The sequence below is a fragment of the Vipera ursinii genome (assembly GCF_947247035.1).
Source record: "Vipera ursinii genome assembly, chromosome: 1".
Lineage (NCBI taxonomy): Eukaryota > Metazoa > Chordata > Lepidosauria > Squamata > Viperidae > Vipera > Vipera ursinii.
Window position 1 is genome coordinate 66,302,925 of NC_139512.1, and position 13,675 is coordinate 66,316,599.

A 13,675-nucleotide genomic window follows, 5' to 3' on the forward strand; every position below is an offset into this window, starting at 1 on the left:
CATTGGTAAAGCTTTGGAATCAATATGAAGAAAAGTATAACTAAAATTATTAGGAGACTAAAATAGTTAAAATGTATTTTTCAGCTTAGAGCAAAGGCTTGTATGGTGAGACAAAGGTGAAAAAAATGAGGTCAAAAAGAAGTTTTTTTCTCTTTCAATGAAACGGAGGGTCATCCATTGAAATTAAATATGTGGAGATAGTAGATCAATAAATAGTAGCACAACTTCACTCAGAATATAGTTAATCCAAATAATTCACTGCATCAAATATGGTTGTAATCACCAATTTAGATTGCTTTTAAAGGAGGGTTAGATAATTCCAAGAATAGTGGCCCCTCAATTTATACTATCTTCTAAATCATAGATACCATACTTTAAATACCAGCAACAATGATAAAATGCAGTTACCATCTGTTCTGCTTGAAATATTCCCACAGTAATCCAACTGGTTGCTTTATAATATTAGAAGATACTTTGGCTTGATTCTGCAGGGTGAGTATATGTCTATGGGGGTCAGCTTTTATTGTTCTAAAAGTATAGTAGTGAATAATTTGAACTCTACTCTTAATATTTCTGAGTTCTAAACAGCACTTGCAGATTTCCCTGGAATTTAAAATATTGATAGATTAATCCAGAAATAGTTGTAGAAAAATGTAGAAGTACTGTGTAACTCTTAACTTGAATGTTCGTCCTTTGTCTTTACCCTTGCTATCACAGAATCAGTGGACTTTAATGTGTTTTCAGCTTCAGAAGAGCAGGCTGCAATCTGCACATCAAATAAATCAGAAAGTATTTCCGTTTATATGCATCAAATTAAGTTAACTGAAGGACCGCCTTCTTCCATATATATAGTCTTCGTTAGGATTTATGTTGGAAGGAATGTTCTGTGCCTCTGAGATTTGACAGATGACTACTAATAAAATCACCTCTTTTCTACTGGCCCTAAAACTATAAAACTTCTTGCTAAATTTTATTTTCAAGCACATTTAATTATTATATTTGTGGTGAGAAAAACCCAGTCTGTTGTTTCAAACTTACTATTTATATACTACTCTTCCTTAGAAGCCTCAAAATAATTAAGCATAGAATAATTGTAAATAAAGCCAAAAAGGCAGCAAAGATATAAAAATTAAATCAAGGTTAATATTTAAAAAGCATTTAAAATGCATTTAACATAATTACAGAATTTTCTTTTAATCTGGAGAATTGAGACTTATTAGATTTTGTATATTTATTTTATGCATGTTTTAAAATACATAACAGTATTTACTATTATTAAGTACCTTGAATGTTCAGCTATAAAGGGTATACATTAAAAAAATTGCTTGAACTCACTAATGTTTTCATTGTTAAAGCAACACGCTGTTATCTTAAAAAAAATCAAGTTTTTATAGTACTTCTCTTTTCCAACAAACTAAATCCTTTCCTGAAATTTATTTATTTAGCGTATGGCTGGTCACACACAGAATTAAAAGCACTTCATATTTACAAGTTAGAACAGTTAAAGCATTTTTTTTAAAAACAGAAGCAATTATAAAACCTAAGAGGAAAACAGAAATAACATTTCAGAGTTTAATGTCGAGTTTGGAGATCCAGTCAGTAGCTGCCGTTGTTACGCAGAGGAAGTCCTTAAAATCTCCTGGGTATCTTCTATTAGTGCATTCCCTCACTATATGTTGGATAGTCTGTCGGGGAGCCCCGCAATCACATTGTGCTGAAGGTGTCTTTCCCGATTTATACAGAGAATCGGTACAAACCCCATGAGTCGTTCTAATTCTATTGTATGTCACCCATATGTGTTGGGGTAGATTAAATCCTGGAGGTATTCTATTAGGATTAATATGCTCAGAAATATCTTGGGAGGTATAGCTACTCCATGCTTCCATCCACTTTTGTATAGTGCTCTGATGTTCGGCCAGCAGCTTAAGTGCTGTGAGGAGTGGTGGATTTCTTGACTTTAATTGACATCTTAAGAGATCAGAGGTATAGGCATGAATGGGTAGAGAGGAGTTTAGCAGGATCTTATTATACTCCCGAATGAAAAAGAAGCTTAAGCTGGTAGACAAAGTGCAGCGGGAGGAGCTTTTTATACACATATTGTATGTAATGACTCATTCCTATCAAGGTGTGAAGTGAGTACTTTGGAATTTATCAATAGATGGCAGATACTGAGTAATTTGGAGGCACAGATTTTAGCCTCCTTCTGCTATTTAAAATCTGAGTGTATTTTTGTTTCTTAGGTTCTGTTGAAATTCAGTCTTACACATACATGACGACTTATTTATTCACTCTTGCACAAGATACATATTGACTAAGGATTGTGCAAAATTTAGAAATCTCAAGCCGTTTGCCCTCCAATGTGCTACTAATACATTTATCATAGTGACTATAAAGTATAACTTGAAAATAACTGCTATGAACTTTAAATCATGAAATGAATTCTATTATGAAGTATTAATGAGCATTAAGTAAGGAGTTATTTGAATCTAATCAGACTGATAACACTCAGATGCTGGGAGAAAATTTCAATGGACCCAGAGGGGTAACTATTGCTAATGTGTTAGCATCAAAGGAGATGGATTATAAAGATGGAATGTTGCTAATATAAAGAAATAAATTTTTATTGATGAGTTAGTGACCATACTAGGAAACTGTAATAACATGAACTATTTACCACTGAGAAGTTTCAAGAAGTTCATGAAACATATTTTGGTTGGTTCTGGATGGGTTCTGCTACAGAGATTAAGAAGGCTAAGTTTTCAGCTTGGTGGTGTTTAAAATTGTCCAATATTTTAAGTTCATATCTCCAGTTAGAAAGAATAAGCATTATTATAATTTATCCAATTCTTTTGCTAATCATCCTATATCAAACATTCATAAAAATTACAGCAAACAAATTATTAGGAAGAGAGGAATGTTGCTTTGCTAGTATATCTGCCAAGAGCTCACACCACAAGTATAATAGCTTCGAGTACTGGAGTTATTCATTTCCTTCTCAAATTTCAGGTCTCTCTAAGAAGTTGGAATTCAATCCAGCATTTTTTACTTTCTTTTTTTTTGTATATATTTTATTGATATTTTTTAACATAACATAAATCATTCAGTAATTTGTAAACAGTATGTTGTCTGGGTAACATTTATAAGACAATCTTTAACAATTGATTTCTATAATCTATATTCAATATGTTAATTTCATTTGATTTCCCCTTTCCCCAAAGTATCTTTCTTTGGAAAACATTTGATTAAGACAATTCTCATTATTTTGATTAACAACAATTAAGTATATAATTTTTCCAATAATCCTATTTGTCATTTTAGTTACCTTATCGTAAATCCTGTTACCGTGCTTATTTCAGCTTATTTTTCCCCCCAAATTCTAAATATTCTTACTAGTGACAATTTTTCAACAATTAACTACATTTACATTAGTGGATTTAATTCTATTTTTTCATATAAGCCCTCTCATAAAAGAGGAGAGAGACAAAAAAGAGGGGGGAAAAAAGACAAAAGCACTGAGATACAAAAAATAACATACAACTTAAAATATGTATCCCTCCTAATTTAATATATATTTATTCCCTCAATTTCTTATTCTTTTTTACCATAGCTGAGTGTATTTAATCTATTTAAAACAGGGCTTTTCAACCAGTGGTACGGGTACCACCTGTGGTACATTGGCACCTGGCAGGTGGTATGTGACCATCCTAGAAAAGTGGTAGCGGCGGAGGGGAATGAGCTGAATCGGTGGCAGCACTGCACGAGACGGCTGTAGCTGCAGGGTTGTCAGGGCTCAGCAGAAGCACCAGGATCAGCGCCAGGCTACAGCTGGAGTTCGGCACTAATCCCGGTGCTTCTGCTGATCCCGGAAGAAGCACTGATTGCAGCATCTCCAGGGTCTTGTGATTTACATTCAGATGCTTGGCAACTGATTCATATTTATGATGGTCACAGTGTCCCAGGGTCATGTGAAGTGACCAAAACCTGCTGCAACCACCCAGCAGAGGGGGGGGAATAAAAACCTCGGACAGGAGGAAGAGCGCCGCCGGGCGGGCAGGCATGTTGCTTGGCTATGGTTTGGGGTCATTTTTTTCAGTGCCATTGTAACTTCGAACAGTCACTAAGCGAACTGTTCTAAGTTGAGGACTACCTGTACTTCATCACTTTTTTCCTTTTTTTTTGGTCATCAAGTTTTTGACACCTTGCTAGGTGACTGGTGGTACTCGGATATTGCCATATCCTAAAAGTGGTACAGTGGGTGAAAAGGTTGAAAAGCCCTGATTTAAACTTTAAACATTCCATTCAGTAGATCTAATCATCTAATCCTTTAACTCTCATTCAAAACATATTTTTATGCTTTTCTTATCATCATCACATTTAAATAACTAAAACGTTTGCTTTGTTTAAATCATTTCAATTTCTTTTTACAGAAAAGAAAAAAAGCACATTGTATTTGTTAAGAAAAAATTCATCCCTCTAAGAATAATATATTTCAAAGTTTTTCCATTTCTTTAGCCATATTCAAACAAACGTTTCTTATTGTATTTGTTAACAAAAAAAAGAAATTCATCTCTCTAAGAGTAATATATTCCAAAGTTTTTCCGTTTTTAGCCATATTCAAACAACTGTTTCTTTTTTAAGTATTCTCTCTGATAAGTCCCATCATCTATTTTCTTGATTTCTATTTTAATCTTTTTTCTCTGGCCATTGCCTTTCTTAATCAATGTATTTTGCTGCATCATTTGTTTCCCTGTAAAGTTTTTTTCCTCATTCTTTTCCTTATCTTCAAAGTTGCTTGAACGTGTTGAAATATTTCCCATTTGAATTAAATCATGATTTTTTATTTTATACAGTTCCATCTTTAAGTCTCTATCCTCAGAATTATGTTCAGTCATCTTGGAGTGAAATTAAGTTGGAGATAAGTTGATTCATACTCTCAAGGTTGTTCTGTATTTCTTTGTAGTTTAAAATCATTGTCCTTTGAAATTGTTGCTGCTTATCATGTGTTTCCTTTAAAGTATTCATTACTTCAGATTTGTTACTCTCACTTTGTTTACACAGCTGCATTTTCTAAGAACTTTGAGGGTCAGAGAGAAAAAAAAATCCTCACCCACCAGTAGGTGTCAGTGTTTGCTCATTTTTTAGGTCTTTCTAGTCTTTTTTTCCCTCTCTCTAAAGGGTAAGTTTCGCCGCTTCCGGTAACCAAAAGGAGGGAGTAAAATCCCCCTCCTTTCCCCCCCCCCCGGAGATCTCTTATTTTTGGGACTTTCTTTCAGGAAAATAGGTAGGATAGGATAGAGAAAATCAATATTCTTACCCAGATTCAAGCATGCTGTTTAAAATCCGCCTAGTTTAAAAGCTTATGACTTCCGTTGTCACCAGCTATGGCTGAACATGAAGTTAGCCAGCCTTTTCTTCTGTTGGTTTCTGGGAGGTTTCTTCTGGACCGTTCAGGGAGACCGCTGTCTCTCCTAAGTCCCTGGGATTTCCTTCCTTCATGCCACCCCTTTAGGGTGGGTTCTGGCCCCTTAGGGTTCCCAACAAAAAGAAATTTCAGCTGAAGGGTTTGGCATTCCAAATCTTCAGACTGCTCACTGGAAAACAGGAACTGTAAGTCCCAGCATTTTTGACTTTCACAGCCAATCCAGATTTGAACTTTTAAACAAGCTCTAGAGAAAAAAGTTTGGAGCTTGAGCTCTAAGGAAATAACATTAAATCAAATGTTCTGGAAAGTGAGACATTAATGTTGGGAATTTGGTGATGGGGTAGGGAGATACAATTACAAATATAATATTTATTCACATACTTCATCTTTTTGATAACCTGTGACCAAACTATGTTTTTATTCCACAAGACAATCTAGAATGACACTTTATCGTATAGAAATTAGTCATATTGACAGAGAAAATACATCAAATCCCACTACAAGTTTCAGTATAAATGCACTGAATTTTTTAAAAAAGCAGCAATACCTCTGTTTAGAAAGATACACTGACTGGAATCCACATGTTGCAATATTCCCTGGAATGTGCCACATTTCAATGTGATGTGTACAGTTTTCCCCAAAACACGATGAAGAAAGTGATGATCACAGCTAGGATCCATTGTGGATTTTCTCCTGCAAGGAATCGGGCCTTCAGCCTAAATAAAATAAATAAATAAATCTTTGGTTATTTATTGAAATATGTAAAAATACACTAAGGAGATTATAAAATTAAAACCTATTCTGCATAAAGTTTAATTTCTTAGAAGTAAGTTATACATTGTCTGGCTTTTAATTAATCACATAATTAAACAATAACAGAAATGCAGACTAATAAGTGACCTGTAGAATGATCTTGCATATAAAATTCATTATAAAAACAGATGACTCAAATAAGTCATCAATGAATGATACAATTTAAGTCAAAAATCTAGGTCCATATAATGATTATAGATCCAGGACAACTGGGAAAAAACAATGTGATTATTTAAGAAAAGACAATGTCTTCAGTTTTTAAGAAAAAATATGAGTTTGTGGACATGTGCTTTGTCTGAACTATAAATAAACCAGTATATATGTATTCCACAATTTACAACTGCAACTGGGACTGGCAATCTAATTATCTTGACTTACAACCATAACAACTTACAATTGGATTTCCAGTCTCAAATTCTTTTCCTTATCCCTGTTGAAAAGACTAGTTTAAATGTTAAGAAACAACATACAGTATACTAGCAATCTGTTTCTTTAAATCAGGTGTCGATAACTTTAAGAATTCTTTTATGCCTGGCTGGTGCTGTTCTACTTCCAAGTCCAATTCAAGGTGTTATCACCTTTAAAGGTCTCCATGGCATAAGACAGGTTACCTGAGGAACTGACCCCAATTACATCAACTTGTCCCACTTAGTGAGGTAGCGAGAATATGTTATGGATTCCATTGGTTAAAGAATTTCAATCGACAGAGCCTAGGAAGAGAGCCTTCTCTGCCGCTGCCCCTGCCTCACCTCTGGGGGCAAGCTATTCCATAGGCAGGGACAGTGGCAGAGACCTTCTAGAAGAACATGAAGACCTGGCTCTGCCAATTGGAAAGGAAGAGTGGCATGCAGCCCAGGGGGCACTTGAGAGCACTCCCTCTCCCTCTGCCTCCCTCTGCCTCTGTTTTTCACTGTTTTGTTTTTAATTATGTCTTTTTGAAATGGTTTTATGGTTTGCATTGGTAAACTGCCTAGAGCAGAGGTAGGCAACCTTGGCTCTTTTATGACTCGTGGACTTCAACTCTCAGAATTCCTGAGCCAGCATACTTGCTCAGGAATTCTGGGAGCTGAAGTCCACGAGTCATAAAAGAGCCAAGGTTGCCTACCCCTGGCCTACAGTCATTTGGATTATGAGATGAGCAGTGTCTAAATTTCATAAATAAAAGTGCAATGTAGTAGAAATAACAGAGATATAGCAAGACAGAGCGAGCAAGAGAAAGAGAGTCTGTAAAGACACTGTGGTTTATAAATTAATCTACTCTCTCTTACTGGGGTAGAGAACTATCAGCACATGGACTATGTCCACTGCGCAATTTCATTTACTCACAAATATTCCTTTTTATTTATTTATTTATTTATTTATTTATTTATTTATTTTTTATTTATTTTATTTTATTTTAATTTTATTGGATTTATATAACGCCCTTTCCCGAAGGACTCAGGGCGGTTTACAGGGCATTTAAAACAAGGAATACAATAAAAAAAATTACATCAATCCCTGAAAAAATAAAAACCCCAATTAAAATTAAAATTAAAATTCTCAGCCTGGGCCAGGATATGTTGATATCCTAAGGAGGAAACCAGCCCTGTCAGTGCCAAATAGCTTCTGGCAGTGCTGCCTTATTGTTGGACAAAGCAGGCAGCAGAATCCTCCTCTTCCTTCTTAGTGAGCATCTCCCTGTTCACTTCTCCACTGCTTTGCTTGTCTTCATCTTCCACTATCCTGTGCTGCATCTAGTTTTGCATTCTGTGAATCAGAAGCAAACTTAATAGACATTGTTACTCTAGTCTAGACTATTTATAGAATATACTGTAATATATTGTACTGTATACACAATGTATATATTGCAATATACTGTAATATACTATTATATATACATATACATACTATTCTATACTGCTTATAGACTATACTGTGATACTGTACTGTGTATATACACAAATATACTGTAATATACTGTAAGTAATACACATGCACACACTATTCTATATTCCTTATAGAATACACTGTTATTCTATTCTATACTGCTTATTCAGGGAAACAAAATATGGCTGTTTCTCATACCGCCCTGAGTCCTCAGGGAAAGGGCAGTATATAAATGTAATAATAATAAATAATAAAATAAATATCTATATAAGCTGAAATGACGATCAGACCTTCATCAACTCTGCAGCTGAAGAAATGTTGAAGAAAGATAGTCATGCAGTGTCTCTCTCATTTGTTGATGAAGATACCAATTCTATTATTTACACTTTCCTTGTCCTCTTTGGTTCCAGAAAAGACATTGGTTTTTTTCCTCTGGTGCCTTTTCTCTTCAAGGTTTCCTATAGGGTAATCAGCTGCTTCACAGCTTTCTTTTTGAATGCAATACTAAACACTACAAACTGAGAATATGAGTTTATATTTCCCAGAAATTCACTATTATTATAGATTTAAATCCCACAGACGTGGGCTTTAAGAAGCAGCAGAGCAACACAACTTTCAAGACTTAGGCCACAGCACTTATGAAGACTCAAGTCTATAGTTGATAAAATAATATAACTGAGTATGAGCGTCTTTTTACATTTGTGTTTAGTTTTCTTTGTACTTGGTGCTTTAAAGTTCCAACTAAATAACATATAAAAGGTATTATACTATTGCTTTTCTTGGGGCAATCTGTAAATCTATAATTTGATGTTGGTTAGTAAAACATGTTTTTCCCCTTCATCTAAAGCCATTAATAAAGTCTCTAAAAGATAAAAAAATAAAATTATTGGAACTATGTTACCATAGAAAATTTGAGTATACCTTTAAAATGAAGAGATAAATCATCTACAGAAACTCAGACCAAGTCTCCCCTTTTAATAGAATTTAACATTTAAGCAATGTTATCACATCTAACTCCATTACCATGAAAGGCAGCATCATGATTATATCTGCATTTTGCAACACAATTAAATCTCTCTCCTAGATTTTAAAATTTACATATAAATGCAGAGCATCTGATTCAACCAGTGTGGCTAGTTTCTTGATCCCTCAGGCAGGACTGCAAGATAGTTAACTTTATGGATGGTCTATTTTTTGAAAGGTTTATCATTCCATTTAAACCAGTTCTGTAAACAATGAGAAACCACCTTTCAAAATAAGAAGTTGTTGATTTTCCAGTGTTTTCTTTTGACTTTAAAATCTGGTCAATCTATATGGTAGGTTTTTTGGACACAAGTGCCACTCTGAAACTAGAAAATGAAACAGTAAAATATTTAAAGACAACAAAGAACACAAAATATGATGATGATGATGATAATAATAATAATGATAATAATAATGATAATAATAATAATAATAATAATAATAATAATAATAATAATAATAATAATGATAATAATAATAATGTTGGAAGGTACCTTGGAGGTCAACCCCCTGCTCAGGAAGGAAACCCTATACCATTTCAGGCAAATAGCTGTCCAGTCTCCTCTTAAAAACTGCATTCATAGCTTCTGGAGGCAGGTTGCTCCACTGGTTAATTGTTCTAACTGTTAGGAAGTTTCTCCTTAGTTCTAGGTCTTTACATAGTAAAGCTGAATTACAAGAGTACAAATATCTCATTGGTACTCAATTTAGTATATTCCTAATGTACCGTATTTTCCGGCGTATAAGACGACTGGGCGTATAAGATGACCCCCGACTTTTGAGAAGATTTTCAAGATTTTTCGTCTTATATGCCAGAAAATACGGGTACATGCCAGTTGCCAAGTGTCCGACACAAGCTCGATTCAGCCCCGTCTGATGCAGATGGTGCAAAGCCGCCCTTTTCAAGCCCAAAGAGGCTTTTCCTTCCACCCACCCTTTGGAATACACGCAAGAGCTGCATTCACACGATGTGTTCTTCCAGGCCAGACTCTGCAAACGGCACGGCAGAAGCCGCAACCACCGCGGGAACTCCGAGTCCCCACCTTTCGGCAGCCTGCACGGCCGAGCGCAATCCGGCTTTGAGAGTGCATTTGCAGATGGAGCAGCCGCCACGTCTGCAGCCAAGCCCCGCCTGGGAGATGGTCGGCCAGGCGGCCCTGGAAGACACGCTGGAGAGCCAGGCTTGGGGCGGCCATGCCGAGGCCGGCTGGTGAGGGCCGCTGTGTGGTCTGCAGGCGAGAGGGGTGCCAGGCCGCCAAGTACCGCTGTTCAGGCTGCCAGGAGAGATAGTGGGTAGCAGGGCGCGCTCTGCTTATGCCCAGATGCCGCTTGGGCGAGGGGGAGGGGCTTCCTGCCGCTCCCCGGGTCTGGCATTTGCAAGGGGGAGGGGAAGGGGCTTAGAGGGTCTTGGGGGTGGGAAGGGAGGGTTACGTTGGAGGGGGGACTGGACTAAGGAGGCTTGAAGTTGCTTTGCAAGAACGGGGGCGCTTGATTGATTTATGTACTATTATCCGGCGTATAAGACAACTGGGTGTATAAGACCCCCGACTTTTAAGAAGATTTTCATGGGTTAAAAAGTCGTCTTATATGCTGGAAAATACGGTATGAAATTTCTTACACAATTTCATTTTTAAAACAAGTTAAGGCAAATGAGTTCTAATACTTTCAGTTCCATGGATCTTCCCTTCACTACCAGCCTCAATAGAAAGACATTTAGTCTCCATTTGGAGGGACATCTTCAGCGCAGTTTGAATTGTGTTCAGTTTGTTTGGAATGTGTGTGTGTGTGCATACACACATATACATACATACATATAGACACACACTCTCTCTCTCTGTATGTGTGTGTAGTACTATAAAAAATAACAAATAAAAAATAGGATATTTTATCAAATCAGTAATAGTTAAGTTACTACAAAAGCTACATCTAACTTACTTAGATGTTTTGTATCTAACATACAAAATAAATAAAAACAGATTCAAGTAGACAAAGTTTTCAAATGTGTATAAAAGTAAGCCATGTAGAAGGATCCCTAGATCCTTAACATGGTACATCCAGTGCTATTGTTAAGTACATTTTGTTAGAAGTCAGTCCCATTAATGGAAGTTACTATTTAATGCAGACATTTCTAAAACTTCTTGGAAAAAAATAACCAAAGAAGTTTTAAAAAGGACCATGGCTGCTCTTCCATTTACTATGCTTTACATTTCACACAAGGTCAAGCAGTAATGCTAAAAGACAAGAAAATTAAAGAAATTAATAAAAAAATAGGTACAGGTCTAAATTCTAAAACTCATTCCACAGAACCTATAGCTCTGTCCTTCTAATAGTAGAGAGCATATTTAACACAAGATTGAACTGTTAGGCTCTTGGTGTTTTCCAGGTTTGGCTGTTTTCCCACAGATGTTTAATTACCGAGCTAAGTAACATCATCAGGACATGGTGGAATAATCTTGCTGGTTGGTTATACTATATATAGTAGCTTATCAGCAAACCTCACTCTTCCATGCCCTGATGTTACCTAACCTGCAAAAGAAACATCTGCAAGAAAACAACCTAATTTAGAGAATACCAAGAACCCAACAGTTGTGTTCATTCAAAATCTTTCCTTTTCAGAGATTCACACCCTCAACACTTAAGATCAACTCAACTCTGTAACTTACTTTTTCAACTCATTCTCACACACACACACACACACACACACACACACACACACACATATATATATATATATATATATATATATATATATATATATATATATACTGAATTGAAGCATCACACTTCAATTTTAGCATGGTAGTTCATAAAACAGGACTTATTGCTTACCATGTTCAGAACTGTTACTTGTGGTATATTCCACAAATCATTTAAGACTTAAACTTAATGTAATATACGCACCTTGCCATACACTGATATTGTCTAGCCAAGAAAAAGGAAATCAGAATCTTCCTGATTTTTATTGCTACCTTACTCATTTTTTTCCTGAATGGTGAGGTTTTCATTTCTGATCACATTTGTTCTTTCTCCTCCTTCTCCTACCCTTTATGTTAAATTGTCTTCAATCCACTCCTAGCCTGTCTGCTTGGTGTTTGCACATTATTAAGTCACATAAACCTCTACCAGTTTTCCTGCTACTAAACCAGAACCTCTATTTTACCAGACAAATGAATGTGCCTGCATCCTGCTTCAAAAGGAAAAAGAACTGGCACAGGTAGTCCTTCATTTATGACCACAATTGAGTCCAGAATTTCTGTTGCTAAGTGAGAGAGTTAAGTGAGCTTTGCCCCATTTTACAACCTTTCTTGCCACAGTTGTTAAGTGAATCATTGTAGCTGTTAAGTTAGTAACCCGGTTAAGTGATTCTGGCTTCCCCATTGATTTTGTTTGTCAGAAAGTCATACAAGGTTATCACATGACCCCAGGACACTGTAGCCATCATAAATATGAGCCAGTTGCCAAGCGGCTGAATTTTGATCACACGACCATAGGGATGCTGCAACAATCATAAAGTGTGAAAAATGGTCATAAGTCATTTTTTTCAGTGCTGTTGTAAACTCTGAATGATCAGTAAACAAACTGTTGCAAGTTGAGGACTACTTGTACTAAACAGCACTTCTAAGAATACTGCTGGAGCCAAATGGCATCCATTGTAATAAAGATGTGTTGACTGCCCAGACAAGCCCCCACAGTTTGCTTGGAAAGATTTCAAAAATCTTCACCTTCTTCCTAGGACCGAGAGAGAAAGGCTAGCCCAAAGTGATCCAACTGTTTTTATCCACTGGCAGAACTAGAACTCATAGTCTCCCAGTTATTAGCCTGATCCCTTAACCACTACACCCAGCTATCTCTCAATAAGGATTGCCAAAGACCCTTATTTTTTGACTGCTCCCTACTACCTCCATATGTCTTTCTAAATTAAGCACATTAATCTTCACGGCATTTCAGGGACCAACATCATATTGCTCACTCTCCTCTTCCATTGTTTGCGACTGCTAATATTACAGTCACTTTCAGCGTTAAGTGCTCAGTGACCTAATCCAGATGAAATAGCAAAAGCTTCTATTTCCTCTACATAGGAGCTATCGAAAGGCCTAACACAGTGATGGCGAACCTTTTAGAGACCGAGTGCCCAAACTGCAACCCAAAACCCACTTATGTATTGTTGGGTGCCGAGTGGGCGTGGCCCATTGGGTGGGCATAGCTGTGGTGGTAATGGCAGACAGGGTGGGACTAAAAAGTTCAATCAATCAATTCCAACTTTGCAAGATCTTTTTTTTCCCCACCAGAAGTTGAAACTGAATGATTGAAACTTTTTTTTTTTGCACATGGCAGCGGAGGCCTCAAGCGAAAAGGTTTTATAAAACCCAGCTGAAGGCCTAGGACTGGGGCGACGGTGCGCATGCCCACAAAGAGGGCTCTGCGCATGCCATAGGTTCGCCACCACGGGCCTAACACATTCTGAAATCTGGTTTGAAAGAGCTGCTCCTCACCCAGAGTAATCTAAAAATCCTGTGGGGCGGGGCACTGGTTATCTAGGATAGCCACTCC

At 36.6% G+C, this 13,675-nt stretch overlaps 1 protein-coding gene across 1 annotated transcript in view; it reads right to left on the reverse strand.

Annotated features, from left to right (window-relative positions):
- EXD1 (exonuclease 3'-5' domain containing 1) overlaps positions 1-9,694 on the reverse strand; it is a 39,182-nt gene extending 29,488 nt beyond the window's left edge. The window contains 2 exon segments of the mRNA XM_083366053.1: positions 5,970-6,138; positions 9,619-9,694. Of these exon segments, the coding sequence (XP_083222179.1) occupies positions 5,970-6,102 (133 nt within the window). The 5' untranslated portion in view covers positions 6,103-6,138; positions 9,619-9,694.
- Between the last annotated feature and the right edge of the window lie 3,981 nt (positions 9,695-13,675).